The sequence below is a fragment of the Gallinula chloropus genome (assembly GCF_964237585.1).
Source record: "Gallinula chloropus genome assembly, chromosome: 7".
Lineage (NCBI taxonomy): Eukaryota > Metazoa > Chordata > Aves > Gruiformes > Rallidae > Gallinula > Gallinula chloropus.
The window spans coordinates 19,521,154-19,539,118 of NC_140092.1; the positions used below are offsets into that span (position 1 = coordinate 19,521,154).

Genomic DNA, 17,965 nt, shown 5'->3' on the forward strand with positions numbered 1-17,965 from the left:
AATTAAAAGGAGAAAAGAATTCAGGTTAAGGTCTTATTAAGAAGGTAATCAGGCTATTCCCATTTGTTTCTGAACATTGAATATGATTAAAAAAATACAGTGGTTTTGGGTTTTTTTTTTAAACATCCTTACATTGGAAACAACACGAGTCAGGACAAAACTATAGATACTGGTAATGTTCATGAATCTGTATCGAGTTCTGCAATACCTACACTTATACTCCATTTTCAGGGTGTTGAATAAACAATGTAATGAAATTAGGTAACTAGAGCAAGAAAAAAGTATGTCTTCCACTGGCACAGACAAGTTTCCAGCTGGTCAGAATTTGTTTTTTATTTATGGAAGGAGTAAATGAGAGCCAAAGTTACCTCAGGTGCAGACTAGAAACTTCTAGAAGACAGATAACAGATCAAAATGGTATGAAGCTTGCTAAAAGGCGAGTTCCTTAAATACTTGCTAGTGTTTTTTGTAAGGTATTGAAAATCAACAGAGCCGACTTGACGCTGTTATACCACAATATTGGCAGTACAAGTAAAGAACCTGGGGATATATGGAATGCACTGCTTTTTTCTATAGGAGACAAATCAAGTATTATTTTATGATAAAATCAGCTACATATGCCAGAAAGTCAGCACAGAACACTACTAAACTGCTGCTTGAGTGATGGAGAGCAGGCTGGGAAAAAAAAATTAAGGCAGGTGGATAAAATCTCATACTCCACTGTCATGTTACCATTCACAGCTGAGGCATTATAAATGACTGGGATCATCAAAGGAAATACAATACAATACAATACAATACAAGCCCCCCATCTCTGTGAGTTCTCTGGTTCACACTTGGAATGTACACTGAAAGGGACAAACAGGAGAATCTCAGAGTCACAGGTGACAACCACATGGCACAATGCCTGTTTTATTTCACATCCTGACTGATTGGGGAATTTATTACAAAATTCAAATGCATCAAATTACTATATTTTTTCTGTAATTTATATGACAAAAGAATGATGTGTTTATACACACATACATGCATTGCTGCTTTAAAAGTCCAGTGTCATAGACCTGAAATAATTAGGACTCAAAAACCCTGCAGAAGTAATTTAGATGGAAGAACTGTGGATTGTGTTGGGAACAATTTTAAAAAGTTCTGCTAGAATTACAATTGAGAAAAAAGTTAACACATGTAAAAAAATTCATCTCAGCTAGGAGTAAATGTGAAAGTAACTATAGCAAGCATAATAAGAAAATAATATAACAATGGGGGAAAAAGCATTTGATACAAACTAAGAGCTAGGAATTGGTAAAATGTAGGAAGGAAACAAAGGACATAATCATCAATCAGTGGAGCACTGGGTAATAAAAAGCACACTTTCACTTCTCATATCAAGAATAAAAGAAATGTTAATGATTAAACTATTAATGTTGCAATGGTGGAGTTATCAATAGTATTGCATAAAAATCCAGTAGCATTCAACAGTGAAAGCTCTATGTGAGTAGAAGGGTATCTTTTATATTCAATAGTTCTCAGCACAGTTCTCTACTTGGAGAAAGATCAAGTATTGATGTCAGAACATGACTGTGATAAAATACTTTCAATTTCAGAAGTAACTCAACAGGATATTAAACAGGAGCCAGTAATGTCACATACTTTTAATCAGCAGCTCTTGATAACTTAACAAATAGAACTGAAAAAAAATCTGAGTAGCCTTTTGGACTTTTAATACTGACTTTCAGTAAGCCTTGATATATAAGGAATATCAAAGAAGAAAATTACTATTTCTATGTTTTTGTTTAAAAAAATGGATAAAGAGATATTAGAATATTACATATGTGAAAATAAAAGGCATTTCAGTGCACAAGACATATGTGTAAGAAAATCCAACAATAGAAGATGAGCTATTTGTACTTTTAACAAAGCATGACTGGCCGTTTTAACAATTTAGGTGCTGTGACAATGGGGAAGCATCAAGACGAATCTGTAAATCTAAATTAAATGGGTTGCAAAAGACATGTCTTGATTCAAATACGAATTAACTCAGAAAAAAAAATCATGGATTTATAGAATGGTTTGTGTTGGAAGGGCCCTTAAAGAACATCAATTTCCAACTCCTTGCCATGGGCAGGGACAACTCTCACTACACCAGGCTGCTCAAGGCTCCATCCAAACTGGCTTTCTGGGGAAGGGGCAGCCACCACCTCCCTGGACAACCTGTTCTGGTGTCTTACCACCCTCATAGTGAAGAATTTCTTCCTAAAATCCAAACTAAATCTACCCTCTTCCAATTTAAAACCATTCCCCCTCATCTGATCACTACACGCCCTTCTAAAAAGTCCCTCCCCAGCTTCCTTGTAGGTAATGGAAGGCCATTGTAAGGTCTCCCTTGAGCCTTCTCCAGGCTGAACAGCCCCAAATCTCTCAGCCTGCCTTCATAGGAGAGGTGCTCTAGCCCTCCGATCATCTTCATGGCCCTCCTCTAGACACATTCCAACATTTCCATGTGCATGGGGGCTCTGGAACTGAACACAGTACTCCAGGTGGGGTCTTACAAGAGCAGAGTGGAGGGGCAGAATCACCTCCCTTGACCTTGCTGGCCACACTCCTTTTGATGCAGCCTAGGGTATGATTGACCTTCTGTGCTGCGAGTACGCATTGTCGGCTCATGTCAAGCTTCTTATCCACTAGTACTCCCAAGTCCTCTGCAGGGCTGCTCTCTATCACCTCATCTCCCAGCCTGTGTTGATGATGAGGATTGCCCCGATCCAGGCGCAGGACCTTGCACTTCTCCTTGTTGAACCTCATGAGGTTCACATAGGCCCACTTCTCCAGCTTGTCTAGCACAGGACAAGATGGCGTATGAGTCAGAGATTAGGCTACATTAAAAACTCTTGAATTTTCTTATCTTTTTTTGAGAGGAGCTCGATAAATTTATGTTTGTTTACACCATGACAGCTACACTTCTGCAACCCCACATTGCAGATGTTCTGTAGCGAAGTGCTCTAGGACTGTAACCCAGTGGACCTTACCCTGGCATGCCTTGCAATACAGTGTAGCTTGGTTATTTTGTTCATTAAGTTAAATGATCTTTTTAAGTATAGCTGTGCAGGCTTTTCCTCTGGTGCTTACAATTTTCACACTGTGATGCAGATCAGTCCAGATTTTTCTGTATGGTGTCTGAGAAAAACTGAAGTGGCTTCTTCTGAGGGTATATCTGTTGCGGTGAGTTTAACAAGCTCTATGCTAAATTTAGAGATGCAACATTGCTGTCTATTATTAAGGTAGGGTTCCAAACATATTGTAATAGCCCAATACGTATGGAATTCCAGAGGATCATAGTCCATGTTTGAGGATCTATCACCTTCACCCATATCTCCTGCTAAAAACTGAAATTCATGGCCAAAATGTCATCAACATTAGTAAAATTTCAACAACTTTCCAATTCATGCCTGCTGTTATGAGGTGTTTAGAGAGAAGGAAAAAAGTAACAGGACAAAAAAATGAAAAGCATTATGTTCCTAGGGAACACTGTTGCTAGATGACAGTAGCTGATGGAAGTGCCTGCATACAGAGTCTTTCTCAAATCCTTTGTGCTGTGAAAAATACGAGATAAACCATTTAATACTTCATATGCATCAAGGCCAGGCAGCCAGTCATGCTCTGAGAGACTTACACCTCAGCAGTTAAATAGGCAAGGAAAAACACCAAAAATTTTATCCATTCTTGAAATATTCTAGGGGACTGAACTAGAGATGACGAAATGGAAAAGGCAACAGCTACTCAGAGAACTGCTGTTGCACATCAGAGTGCAGAGTATTGAGCAGTATCATTTCCTCAAAATACTTAAAGTTTAGAAATGTGAGATCAGTGCTTTGTCTTTTAGTGCCCAGAGAAATATCTTAACCCTGTCATACTTAAAAATAGACCTGATTTCTAACTAATAGCAAACTTTATCTGCCTGTAAAGTGTGTGATACGACTGGAAAAATTGTACTCTTTATATATATATATTTTGCTAGTGGAGATCTTCAAGTCATTTTATATCAGACAGATGTTCCTAATCTGAAAAGTGAGAGGGTAAATAAAAGGAAGGCAAGCCCCAAATTATAGTTTATCCACAAACCAAAGCACTGAGCTGAAGGAGAGAACGTTGAGTGAGCAAGATGTAGGCATAATGTAAAAACTTAAATATTCCTACATACCATTTCATACAGAGATCTAAGCTTGCCATGTAGAAAAGTGCTCACTGGGTCCTTGAATAAGCCCTCTCAAGAGAGGAGATGATAAACTAAATTGATAAAGCCAAATGAAAAAGTTAAGATTTATAAATATTGAAGAATTTTCTATAATCACATACAGTTTCATTATACAGGTAATTCTACAGAGCTGTAAAAGCATCTTTCAGTGCTACTGTAAAAATGGCAGGGAAGCAGAGGAAATGTGGAAGAAAAGAAGGAAAGCTGAACTCCTTGAATAATATGAGCAGACAGTGTAGTGACATCTCACTATACAAACTTCTTGGATTGCCTTAGGATCTTCAGAATTATATCTGAATTGTAACAATTCAAGATTTTGTCGAGAATTTCTGCTATTCTGCATATGCTGTCAGAATTATACATACAAATAGGAATATATAGATTGGGTTACTAGACTCAACTATGTAATTTTAATGTGCTGGTGTGTTTCAATAGTCAAGATTAAGATGAAGTACAGGAGAAAGTGCAGTACTTCAGTTCAAGTGGACAATTTGTTCTAATACTTATCTGTGTTTAGTTTAGTTTAAAACCATTTACCTAAACTAACTTTCATTACATCTGAAAGATAGTTCTAAGAAAAAGGTACAAAAAATCATAATGGAAAATTAAAATATTAAATTGACAGCATATATACTATAAAATCTAAACATGCTAATACAATATCTGGAACCATATCTGAATTACTGACACCTGAAAGTGATTTTAGAAAGAACATACACATATATATTTGTTACATATAACATTGTACATTAGTGAAGCGTACAATTCCTGTTTGAATGGAAGAATTTATGCTTTGACTCTTCAGCACTGAAGTGGTGTTTATGAGAGTCATGTTTCATTTTAAGTACACAGTCTTGTAAATTCATGTTAAATAAGCACAAGCATACATTATAACTTCTGAGTTATCACCCCAGTGCAATATATATGGGTGGCTACTGAAGCAAAAACTTTCTGGTGTATTTATTCTTTCTATTAAGAAAATAATTTTCAGGGATGATCAAGTGGGGTTGCTGTGAATGTTGACAAGGAGAAGTTCAAGGCCAATGGTAGTCTCACACACAAGAATTCCCAGAGTCGAATTCTACATGATATTAGAAGTCTTTGCAAATTCCTTCAATCAGGGGACAGATGGGACTTCTTTGTGATTTATGTACCCAACCCAGAAAAGGAAATGTATTTGGAATGTTTGTGCTTAGTCTACCGAGTACAAAATTTAATTAATTACCATTCAATACAGGACTAGATTAAAATGTGATATTAATGGAAAAATGTTTTATTTATGTAATAAATTATTTATTGTCACATCTGTTTCTAATAAAAAGGTTTCTGTTGTTGGTCTTCAAAATTTGCTCATGAACAAACATTTGAAATATGGGTGATGTCAGAAACTTTTGTAGTTTGAGGACACTATATTTTAGTTATAGACTTCTACATAGAAGTGGGGGTTTTAACTGTAAACTAACTTACACATTATAAACTGGTTTAAGTTGCAAATTAAATGTTATGTTTAAAAGAATGTTATTTTAATAAATTTAAATATCTCTCAAAACTTGGAATTCTTGAAAGCAATAATTTTAAAAAAAAAACAAACCCAGAAAAAAAATCCCTTCATTTACACTACTCTATTTCCTCCCAGACACCAGTGACAAGTCTACTGGTTATTACCATGAAAAAAGGCTTTGAAAACAAAACAGAGTATGCCAAATTTTTTGTGAAAAAACTGTGGATCTTTGAGCTCTTGAGCTTGCCATTCCCATTTTTTTATTGAACTCACTTCATCCTTATCAAACATTTATAAGGTTGGGTTTTTTCAAGCATTTAATCTCAGAGAAACAACTCGCTGAATTGATCTAAAGAATGTGGCTGCCTTTGATCAGCCATTCCTCCATAGTCAGGCAAGCAGCTTGCTGAACAAGGTAATTCCATTTCATTGTATTTAAATAATTACACCCTCCCTTTTTTTTTTTTTCTGTTTCAGAACATTAAAACCATCAACAAGAAGCCCACTAAACAACAAAGCATTAAAATGGCATTGCTGATTTGATTTACACATGAAAATCACTCCAGTTTTCTTCAGCATTAATCTTTGTGTTAAATACATCTCCTTAGAGACCTGGATAGGATCATAGGTCAGATGTTGATATGATTTTTTTAGTCTCTACAAAATAATCTTTTTGTGTCGGCTTCATAAACTGTCTTGTTCTCAAATGGTAAATAGAAATTTGGCCTCTACTACACTGTTTTTGAGTAAACTTTGTCTGTTAAAGAACATTGCTTATTTTTAATGTGACAGCTATAAATCTCAACAAAGGATCAGTCTCATTATGCCAGAAACAGCCATATACAGTCTGCAAATGATGCTATGTGTAAATGATGAGAATAATTTGACAAGGAAATACAAGGACATAAAGAAGTCCACAAATAGCATGACTGATATGAATGTGTTTGTTAAAAATGAGAAGTTTCTGTGCACCTTTCTCCTTTTATTTACTTGGTCTTTGATAGTGAGATGCAGTGAAAGCCTATCTTACAATAGAAGCTTCTTGCAAAAACACATAGCAGTTGCACAAGCCTCACAAGAGCTGAGGCTAGTTAGGAGCCTTCTCCTTCAGAGGCTGATGCATTGTCAAAACCATTAAAATTAATTGTAGGGCCAACGCGTGGATAACATCAAATAACACTTTAAGCTTGTTATCATTATATGATAATGTGTTTGAGGTTCAATTCTAACTGATTTCTACGTTTAGCAAAATCTAATGTCTAGAGAATTCAAAATTGATCTGTACTTTTGCATCATGTTTATATGCGAAAGCAGCAAGAGTCAACTTGGAGACATTGTGCTGAATTTTCAGATAAGAAATGTTCTTTTTGCAACCCAAAAGCTTCAGCTAGAGCCTGGAGCTTCACATTCCATTTTCCTTGTAAATTGTTGTTACTTTAAACCATTGGTTATGGTTTATTTATAGAATAATACATAGTTCACAATTAAATGCCAGGCTATAATTGAATCAAAGGATTCTGCTGATGCCTCGATACACAGGGGTGCAGCTCAAGAGCTTTATAAAGGGCAGCAGAATCAGAGTCTAAATTACAGCCCCCAGTATTCAGCCTGGAATCACGCATTATAATTTCTGATAGGGCTAAAAGGATTATTATAATACTGCAGTAAATAAAGAGAAAATGTATCAAACAGCAGACTTCAGAATGCTTGCAGAGGCTTTCAGTTTATGATGTAGGAGACTAAAGATTATACTGCATGAGGAATGAGGCTAGAGGAAAAGGATTTCACACACACATTTATTTTCTTTTAAACAATCTGAAGTTATTCTTAAATAAAAGGAAAATATGTGTTTCATAGATTAATTTGTAATGTTCTGCTATATGGCTATGACTGGTTGATTGCAGATGCCACATAGCTATTTTCTGCCATAATAGGGCAAGAATTATGCTATAGAAGTAAAATATTAATTCAGATAACATTTATGATTTTTTAAATAAGATTACAAACATTAAGAAGTTAAATTTAGTTAACCAATATAATAATAATCAAAAAAACTTGTATTTTCTAGTACAAAAAATTCTTATCGTAAAAAAGCTTCACAGTTCCAATTCACAAAGACAACAAAGAAACTTGGCTGATAAAGCATATATTTTTAAGCTAAAATTAAGATTATTTTTGACACAGAAATTTTGTTTAGTTTTAAAATACGTTTTCTTATAAATATGTGATGACAAATCCTTTACACTTTCTTTCCATACTGTCTGCTAATCTGTGGTGTATCTGTTGGGCTGCAAGTCAGGACAGCAATCAGTATCTTGTTGCACAGGTATTTTATGATGTTTACCCTGGTTCCTCTGACCAGGCTGTAATTAGTCCAGCAATTTCCTAACGTGGCCATGATTAACTTTGTGCAACTGGTGATGATGTTGAAGCTCATCATATGCCTCCCAAAGTGTTTCTGCATTTTGCTCTGACCCTCTATAGTGTAACAGATAAAATAGTGGCCTGTTAAGGCATTGGTCAGAGCTCAGGATGGAATTGCTCTGGATTTAGGGTACAGGGTTTTTTTTACAGATCTTACTGGAATTTTAAGTATTCAAGAGATAATTAAGCACTTTGGACTTTGTCAGACGTATGTTTACAGAACAGCTCCTTGGGAAAGAGTGAGGAAAGGTTAGGAGCTTTCACAGGTGTGCAGTCTTACCATGTGGAGGAATAGAATGATTTTTTAATATGAAGTTCAGCAAAGTCTGCTTTACATTACATTATTTTTCTACAAACATTTAATATTGATCAGGATTCCAATTCTGAATAATACATCATCTCATCATTATAACTTTTCTTGGATTCCCATTCTTAATGTCCAACTGAGGTCATAGGACATAATTTCCAAACCTACCTTTTCTGTAAGTTGCAGAAAAAACTTAAGAAAAATTAAAAGTCACGGAATAGCTACACAGTATTGATGTAGGCAAAATAAAGGGAAAGAACAAAGAAATACATTCTAGGTGAAATAATTATGTTACTAAATGTAAGAAACATACTAGATCAGGCCAGGTAGGAATTTATGGAAGGAAAGCAGACAAGGTTACGGAAAGCTGTAGTCCCTGCAATAAAAATACCCACAGAATGGACAGAAAGGACAAGGGTAAGGGAGGACAAAATTTGCTATTAAAAGAGGATTAGACTTCCATTACTGCTACCTCACAAACTTTAGGAAACAGTAACAATTATAGTAACTTCGTATTTAGTAAGGTGGTAAGTAAAGATGAGAGGTTGTACAAAGAGCTAGCTTTTGGAGAAACTCAGAAATAAAATGGGCATGTGGTATATAAACATTTCAGGCTCTGAATTCAGAATATTGTGCTTTAATTATGCAGGACAGATACTTGCATCAACAGCAAAACATTATCAAAGTAGGCCTTCATGCAGTATATTGGCCAAAAATGTTTCTATTTGCATTGAAATGAAAAGACTATGCATCGCAGAGGATTATCAGTCACAGACGTGAATGCTGATTTTGTTTGTTATCGCTTATTTGGATAGTTTGTAAAGTATCTGTGAACATGAGGTAAAAAATACAAAGTACAAACACAAAAGAAAAACATTCAGAAGAGCTCCATTTCCAATTAGATACTTACATTAAACAACTGGTTTTCCAAAAATGTTGTGACCTAGTGAGTGTCACCGAGAACAACTTGAAAATCTATCCATTTCTCCAAAATGCCTAAGAGGAATCTGAGACACCTTGATACCCTTTCACGAGGTTTTTTTTTCATGTTATATCATTTTAAGGATTGAAGATGAAAGGAATCTCATATCAGTAATCTTTCACGCATTTCAGCAATACATGGATTGCCAACCAAACCAGTGACCCAATTTGAAAATGTTTTCATGAGTTCACACAGGTTTACACATGAGGAATCTTTACCAAAATCTTTTTATATCAAGCCGATCACTGAAACAAGACATAGATGAACAGTACAGTGACCATACCACTGAAGTACTCTGTCTCTCTTACAGAGATAGCAAAAGTTCAAGGAAATAAACCACACGTGGAGCAAATCTGTTCAACCTCTTCATAGCTTAATGAAGTATTAATACAAACTTCTCTCTTAAGTTTGTCAGATTCATCCAAGGTAATTTTTTTACTACTATCACTTTGCTTTCTCTGTCCCACAGATATGCTAAAGGACTGTGAAGATTTTTCTTGACTCTTAGATTGAAAAGAATTCTTTCCTATACTAATTTAACAAAGATTTTTTTCCAGTGTGAATGAAATTTACTTATTCAAATATTTGTAAAATCAAAGGAGTATTAATTATTTAGCAAGCTAAACAAAAATTACTTTAATGTAGGCAAATGCAGAACAGTTCTTGCGATGTTTACCTTGCTGCTGAATAAACAAAGCTTACATTGTTTGCATTATGCTGGACAGAGCTGAAGAACATTTCTCTACCATCTGAACTTACCTCCCCTTCTGTGGACTGTAAGTGCAGTTCTTTCCTACAGGTAGCCTTTAAATCTCCTGCAGCTGCATTGACTTGTACTCCCCTGGGTGCTTCCATCACCAAAGATCTAGTAGGAGATTCAAGTCTGAAAGACAAAAACAACCACTGAATCAAACCACTAAAAAACCACCCAGCCCCAAAACCCAAAATCCATCTAGATACAAGTACATTTCTAAAGGTAAAGTAGTAAAAATTAGTTACACCCGTGACACACTCACCATTCTCTATACCAGAGAAAGAGAGAGAAAAAAATTTATGTGCTGAAATCTATATCTAAGACATTTAAGGCAACTACACTGGTAACCATTGATAAAAGCTTGTATGCTTAGTGTTGCTTTCTGACATTAGTAACTAATTTACTTGACCTTACTAATACTGAAATACAGGTATGTAACGTTCCAAACATCTCTGTGAGTGCTTTTGTAATGACAGGTTAGCATGTGTGCTTAGTGACCAATGACAAACTTTCATCAGAATAAAAACTTAAAAAAATCCAAAGAAACCAAATAAAAAACTTTGTAAGTCTTAAACAATTATGTAAAACTGATTAGAAAGCCCTAGCCTCCATAGACTCATTCTTATTTCAGCAAGGTGTAGCAGATTTATGTATGAAGAAGAGAGGAAAAGAAAGTCTGTTATGTGTCTAATATTGTGCTGGTTTGCATGCTATTTTTCGTTCAGCAAAATACTCAGTATGTTCTTTAACCTGCTGTAACAGGGTTAAGATGTGTATCCCTGAGTCTTGGTACCTTTCTTCAAAGCAGTTAATGCTCTACTCTGTCAGTCTTTCCTTTTCTTTCTACTCTGTACTCAAATCCTCCATCAACCTTAATGCAGATCTATGATTCTTTATTGGCTACGTTATCTCATAGTATTGGACAAGTTTCTCTTGAAGAGAAAGTACTAATGCAAAGATTTCATAGCAGTGACTAGGAAAGATGATTGGATGAAAACTGTATTGAACTAGGACACAAATTCTGGATTCTGATTGTGTTCAGCTGTAGACTTACTGCAGAGCCTCATTAAGAGCAAGACAAACCTTTTAATCTATTTATATCCCGATAATATAATGACAGAACATAGTTCCACTTTACCTGAACAAAGGCTTTTTGTAAGATGAAATATATTAATGATAGAAATATCTAGACTCAGTAGTTTGAGAAAAACATTGCATTTCCTTCTTCAACAAATTGTATTTTGAGTGTTAGGTCACATCCATCCAAAAATATAATGAGGTACTAGATGTATAGAGGAAAGAACAGTTTGACAAAGAATTTGCTACAAAAAAGCCAAATGAAAGATCTATTGAACAATGGAACAAGAGAATTTCAGTGTATTTCAAATATTGAATGTTTGAAGTGTACAGGATAGTGATGGATTAGCATTTTGAAAGTAAAATACCACATTTGCATGCAAAGTAAGTCACTGAGATGCTGTCTGTGAAATACTTCTGTTTGAAACTGACACTCAACGGGGAAGGAAAAAAAAAAAGGAAAGCCATTACTTGGCAACACAAAATGAAACTATTAAAAGCAGGTGTCCAGATAGAGGGGGAAAAACACTATTTGTAACTACCTATATTAAAAAATCATGCATGGGATACATATAGATAGGAGCAGTAGAAAAAAATCTAGTAGTGTTAAGCAATATTCTGTCTATTTTCTGGTTGGGTTTTTTTTGGGTCATTTGGTTGGTTCTTTTTTGGGTGGTTTTGGTTTGAGATTTTTTTTTGGTTTGGTTTTGGTTTGGTTTTTTGACACTATAGGGAGAAGTTAATAGAAGGTTCTGCAGTACTTTGTACCAGGGAAAAATCTAAATATTTAATTATTTATTCATGCATATCCTTACTTCTCAGATGGTGCTTTGTGAATTTTGATGGCTATAGGACAGCAGAAAAAAGTGCATCCAAGACATTTTAGAAACCTTGTAAAGTTTAGAAATGAATTTTTTAAAAATACTCTGTTGCCATTATGAGGTTTTTAAATTCCTTTAATTTAAAAGGAAACCAAATTGTAGAAATGTAGAAATTTTTGCAATTTATAACCTACTTTCCAGGAATACCAACATTTCTCAGTGGTTTCAGCTGCCATCTCATAATCATGAAGACAAAAGTGCTCTTAACTATATTTATAGCATTGATTGATGGGCATTAGCAAAGTCAGAAAATATTTCTGATTTCATAACATCAAAACCCCTCTGAGACCTGACTGACATTTTTCAACGGGAAGACAATCAAAATCTATTTAGGAATATCTTTCAATAAACTATGATTTTCTTTGAAGAACAAAACACACAACAGTGGATAGCCCAGACTATTTTGCTAATTTCGTCACTGCTTTTCATGAAGAGCTAACATAAGACTTCCAGTTTGTCTAAAATTCAGACATTTGGGCAATTCATTTCTAAACTTGAGAAGAAGTTAATATCAGCCTACTACAAATTGTTGAGAAGAAATTTCTTTTCCAGACAACAGATTTTTTTATCAGCATAAAATCATGTGGTAGAAATGTCAATGAATCAATGATGATCACCAGAGTAGTTTCCAAAACACTACCCATCTATTAGCAAAATTGAATTGCTAAATCTGATTTACAGTTACTAATTTACTTTTCTTATTATTATTCTTCAGATGATCTACACCTGAAAAGTGACTTAGCTGCGTAATCCACATCTGAATCCAATCTAAAAGATTTAATCTCTATCATAAATTTATGGTAACATTCCGCATTGTAATATTTATCCCTGCAAGGAAAAGAGCATTATTACAATAGCATATGAAGAATTTTCTTTCCTTTCAGATCTGCTGATGGCATGTCACAGTGATATTTCCTTCTATGAGTGAATCCTATTCAGATAATTTAATTTTTCATTCCCAAAAAACAAACAGCAATGATGGAGAAGGTAACTACTGTTATTATTTGACAGAAACTCCAATGCTGTAAGAAAGACAAAAAGGCTTTTAAAGAAGGGTTTTCTAAATAATATAATCTGGCAATTCACTATATGTGGTGCAGACAGATGATCTATCTGGAGCAGAGAAGGTTTTTTCTTTTTAATCATCAATGGTTAATTTTTGAAAACAGATAAATTTCAGTGGATCAAAGCTATATGAATTTGAGTTGAATTCATTAAAAAATTATTGCTAAAAAAGGAAACTTTTCGAATATCTTGGAAATGTTCCTTTGAAAGTATTAAAATATTTCTCATCAGAAATGCAGAAACATTTATTTTTCATTTGGTATTTTCTGTTTATAAGATGACCTAGATTGTATTAGAAAAAAATAATTTTAAAAATTAACCCAAAGGTTTAATTTTGGGTTTTAAGAAATATTTTAGATTTACCTCTTGCATATTGCTCATACTCACATGGGATATAATTTATCTATGTTAATTTTGTTCTGTTGGCTGGCAGATGGTATTAAAATAGAAAGAAACAGAAGATTCCCTTGTGCAAATGTGAATAATTTATTTGCTTCGTGTCTATTTAAGCAGGGGATCCAATCCATGCTTAGTAAAACGACTCATATGAACCACTACTAAATTGGAATTTACATTCAATACATGGGATTAAAAATATGTTGTCAACTAGAGATCACACATGTAAAGCAAATACTCATTTCCCCTTTACTGGCATCGTTACACCTGGGGGTCAAGGAATACTTCAATACTTTCAAGTATTTAACTTTTATATATGGTAGTCTTGCCAGCACACAGTATCACATTTTTTTTCAGCTAGCATAGGAATCCTGCTATTAAAAAAATAATAATAATAAATTTGCAAATATAAAACCAGTTGAAAAGCTACACATTAATTTGGTAACCTTTTTGTAGATTTCTATATATTAAAATTCTTGGGACATTGATCTTGCTACCTGTTGCTAAAGAGTCGTGGCAGAACATGGCTACAGAGAGGTAAGATACACAAAGATGAGAAGGGAAGGCAAATGGATGGGCCAAGTTTCTATCCCTTTTCCTTCTTCCTTGTAAACAAGCACTTCCAACCATGAAAACCCATAGAATGCAGGGCCTTCCTCTTCCACAAGTGAAACTATTTTGTTTCAAATTATAATTAAGATTAAAAAAAAATAAAAAACTTGTTTTTCCATAAACCTCAAAAAAGTTTAAGTACATATTCTTTCCTTTTTTACTATTATGAAAAGAACAGCTGGCTGCCATAACATTCAAGGAAGCTGATTTCAAGAGTCCTCCAGGGATACCAAGAGTCCTTAAAGGAGTCCACTGAATGCTGATGGTGCTAGATAAAATTAGCGTTTCCATTTAGACCATTTCCTGGAAGTCAGGCTGCAAATTCCAGTAATATCCCTAAAGAATAGCCAGGGACATTTATGATAATGGTGACAAAAAACCTGGAAGACCTTTTTTAACATACTGGAACTACTGGAACAGAGAATTGATTAGCTTTATTTGACATCACAGTGGGAATGTTATGAAAATAAAATTACTGTTCTCTCACTTCAATCTCACTACTTATACTATTTAAAAGATTATATATGAGCTATTGAAAATATAGAGAAAAGCGACTAAAATCTTTTTTCGAGACATTTGCATGCATCAAAATGTGAACCTCTGTAAGATGCATATGAATCATTGCTTGAATTGTTAATTTTCCTGAAGCTTGTTGGATGTTTTGAACCAAATGCTTTTATTCTCAGGATGGAATAATTTGGTTTACTGAAATCAAAGGGTAATTGTACAGCACTCAAAAATCCTTAATATTGTTCACAAATCATCAGCTTCATCAAGAAGTAAAATTCTTGTATGCTTATGTAAAACTCTGATTGATGTGGAAACGTAACTTTTAAGGGCACAATTTGTTTCTCTATTCTGTGACCTCACAATACTAATTTTAAGAGAAAGTTAAATAAATGTTTTACACAATTCATAATGGCCTAAACCAGCAAATATCAGCTTTACTTATTTTCCCTATATCCGATTTCGCAACCCATGAACAATAAACTTAAATAAAGAGGAAACACTTTTGACATTACTTACATTTCCACAGCAGTGGAATGGCATTCAGTATGGCATTTCTTGCTATAGCCATGCTCTATATGTCACTGACTTTGGCATGTGTCAGCATGCCCTTATTATAACTCATGAGATTCTCATTAATCCAGAGATCAACTCACTGGGCTCAAATCTGAGCTCTAATTGCCCTGTACATGCCACTGGTTTCAGTCATCTGCATCATCACAGCAACACTTGAAACAACTGAATATTTTAATGCTATTTGACATAGATTATAAATCAGAAAAACAATTTTTCCACATAGGGAAATAGAAGGTCTCTTCTGAGAATATAAAAAGTATTACTTACTGAGGAGGAAAAGTGAGTAGGAAAAGTATGGAATAAAGTGTCATGAAGAGTTATATTATTAAAGGACTAGAAAAAATGAAGCAGCATCAAGGAAAGGTGAGGAGTGCTGGAGAGAGCAAATGTTTAAAGCAAGAGCTTGACAAAATAAGAAGATGATGTGAGGAAGGTTAAAGGGAACTTAATGCATGGCTGTTTCTTAGAGTGTATGAGGGCACAGGCAGAACAGCTAAAGACTGGGAAACTATCAAAATCTGAAATAATATTAAGAACATAACAAACCTAAAACCCAACTGGAAGCTCTGGTAGTAAAAAGTCATGCATTCTAGAATCCTTTCAATGTCTAAAATTCAAAACTTTGAAAATCAAGAAAATTAGTAATGTTTGGAATATGAGCTTTCATTTCTTAGAGAAATACCACAGCATGCTTGAAAGTCTAAACTTTTAGGCTGTGAGACAAAGATCTGCAAATGAGACAAACCAAAATGGTCCCTTAAGAAAAGGTATGGCGAAAGCATTCCTCCCAACCCTGACATCTTAGAGCTCTCCTTATTTCACCCAAAACATTCCCCTTTCCATAATATTACTTACTTTTGTCCTGACCTGAAAGTCCTTCTGTACATGCCCCGCCACTCTGCTAAGCATCCTTATATGGCATCTATTTTCTTTACAGAAATAGTTCCATTAACTGAGTTGTCTTTCAGAATATATTTTCTTAAACTAGAAATCTATCTTGTCAGAAAGAGATTGAAGCAACATGCCCACAGATAATGCTCAAGTGGCTGTCAAGAGTAAGATCTGAACAGAAAGTGCCTGAGGGAGGCTGAATAGCTGAAATAGGCTCTTTGAAAACTGGAAACACATGAGAACTGGTTGACATAACATCATCTCAGTTTTGAAAACCATTAGCTTCCTGTGATTAGGAAGTGACAGTCTAGACCACCTCTAATTTTCTAATATTTTCAATACTGTTTCTCCAAAAGGCATCAAGATGATATAAAGAGGTATATTTTAGCCAAGATAAACTGTGACATGGTTTTGATCCACGTCTTCATGAAACTGAATCTCATCTGGAAAATTATTCCGCTGAAATTCCTTTGGTAGGTCTGCTTCAGCCTCTGCAGACTAAGCATAGCAGAGTGCTTAGAATACACTCTCCAGTGGCTCATACTTGGACTGCATCTAAAAAAGGTCAAGAATAAAAAATCCTATTAAAAAACCCCAAAAAAACAAAACAAAACAAAACAGAAAAGGTTTTGAGAGTTTACTTTCAGTTAGTTTTTTAGAGCAGCAATTCCTCCTCCCTGGCCAGATCTTCCCTGTTGTATATGGAGTGTGACGTCAAAAAGTATAGAATATCCCTTCGGCTATTTTGAGTCAGCTGTCCTAACTGTGTCCCCTCCAATCTTCTTGTTATAATTAACTCTATCCCAGCCAAAAACCAGGACGCCATGAAGCAAGATATGTCAGAAGTTGAGAGTGGTATGAAGCATAACATATATAAATGGGTAAAATAACAGTAGCAAATCCTAATACTAGTGACTGATTTTCTTATTAAAGCATGTTAACATCCCTAGCTAGGCACTGCTTTGCAGAAAGCACATAGAAATTTAAGGATCTTTTGCTTTTCTATCAAAAATGGATGAAACTACCTTTCTGCTACACGAATTATCAGGGAGGTAGACAGCAAAATTAAGAAGCCTTGTTTTTTGGGGAAAGTGACTGAAGAGTGGCACAGCAAATGTATATATTCCCAAGAGGGGAAAAAGAACAACTAAAGTGAAAAAAAAATCTTTGTGGGGAAATTAAGTTTAAGGAATGACTAAGGAAATTAAATGTTGCTCAAATGAAAAAAATGTACATATCCCTTTTATTATTGCCGTAGGAAGACTTAAAAATCATAAGACAGACAGGAAATGAAAACACAGTGGCTGTGACAGTGGCATTATTTGGCCTTAATGAAGTATAGTACAATGTGTCAAATCACATTTAATCAGAAAAACAACTGTAAAAAGGAGTACATGGGTATAGTGGAAGTGGCATAACAGCCCTGGGGCAACCTCAGATGCAGTGAGCCTTACTGGAGCAGTGAGTACGGAGCAGGGTGCTACTGAAACCCTGAGCATCCCTCGCTGGGACTCTGGGTGCCTCTTCTGGTCACAGCTGTTGCTGGACCTGAGATGGCTTCATAGAAGAATGATACTCTGCTGCCTTCACACTAATATAAATGCTATGAAATGGCTTTGTCTTTCCTTAACTCAGCACTGCACAAAGGCTTTCTTTTGCTCCGAGCTTTATATGTGTTTTGAGATTGGATTCATAGCTAATTATATTTATGCTCGTAAACCTGCTAGCTAGAGACAGCTATGC

General features: G+C 34.9%; 1 protein-coding gene across 3 annotated transcripts in view; it reads right to left on the bottom strand.

Annotated features, from left to right (window-relative positions):
- SGCZ (sarcoglycan zeta) overlaps positions 1–17,965 on the bottom strand; it is a gene marked incomplete at both ends in the record, with an annotated part of 428,666 nt that overhangs the window by 809 nt on the left and 409,892 nt on the right. For all 3 annotated transcript variants that reach the window (XM_084267065.1, XM_084267066.1, XM_084267064.1), the window contains one exon: positions 10,223–10,346. In XM_084267065.1, the coding sequence (XP_084123191.1) occupies positions 10,223–10,346 (124 nt within the window). The remainder of the gene's footprint in view (positions 1–10,222; positions 10,347–17,965) is intronic.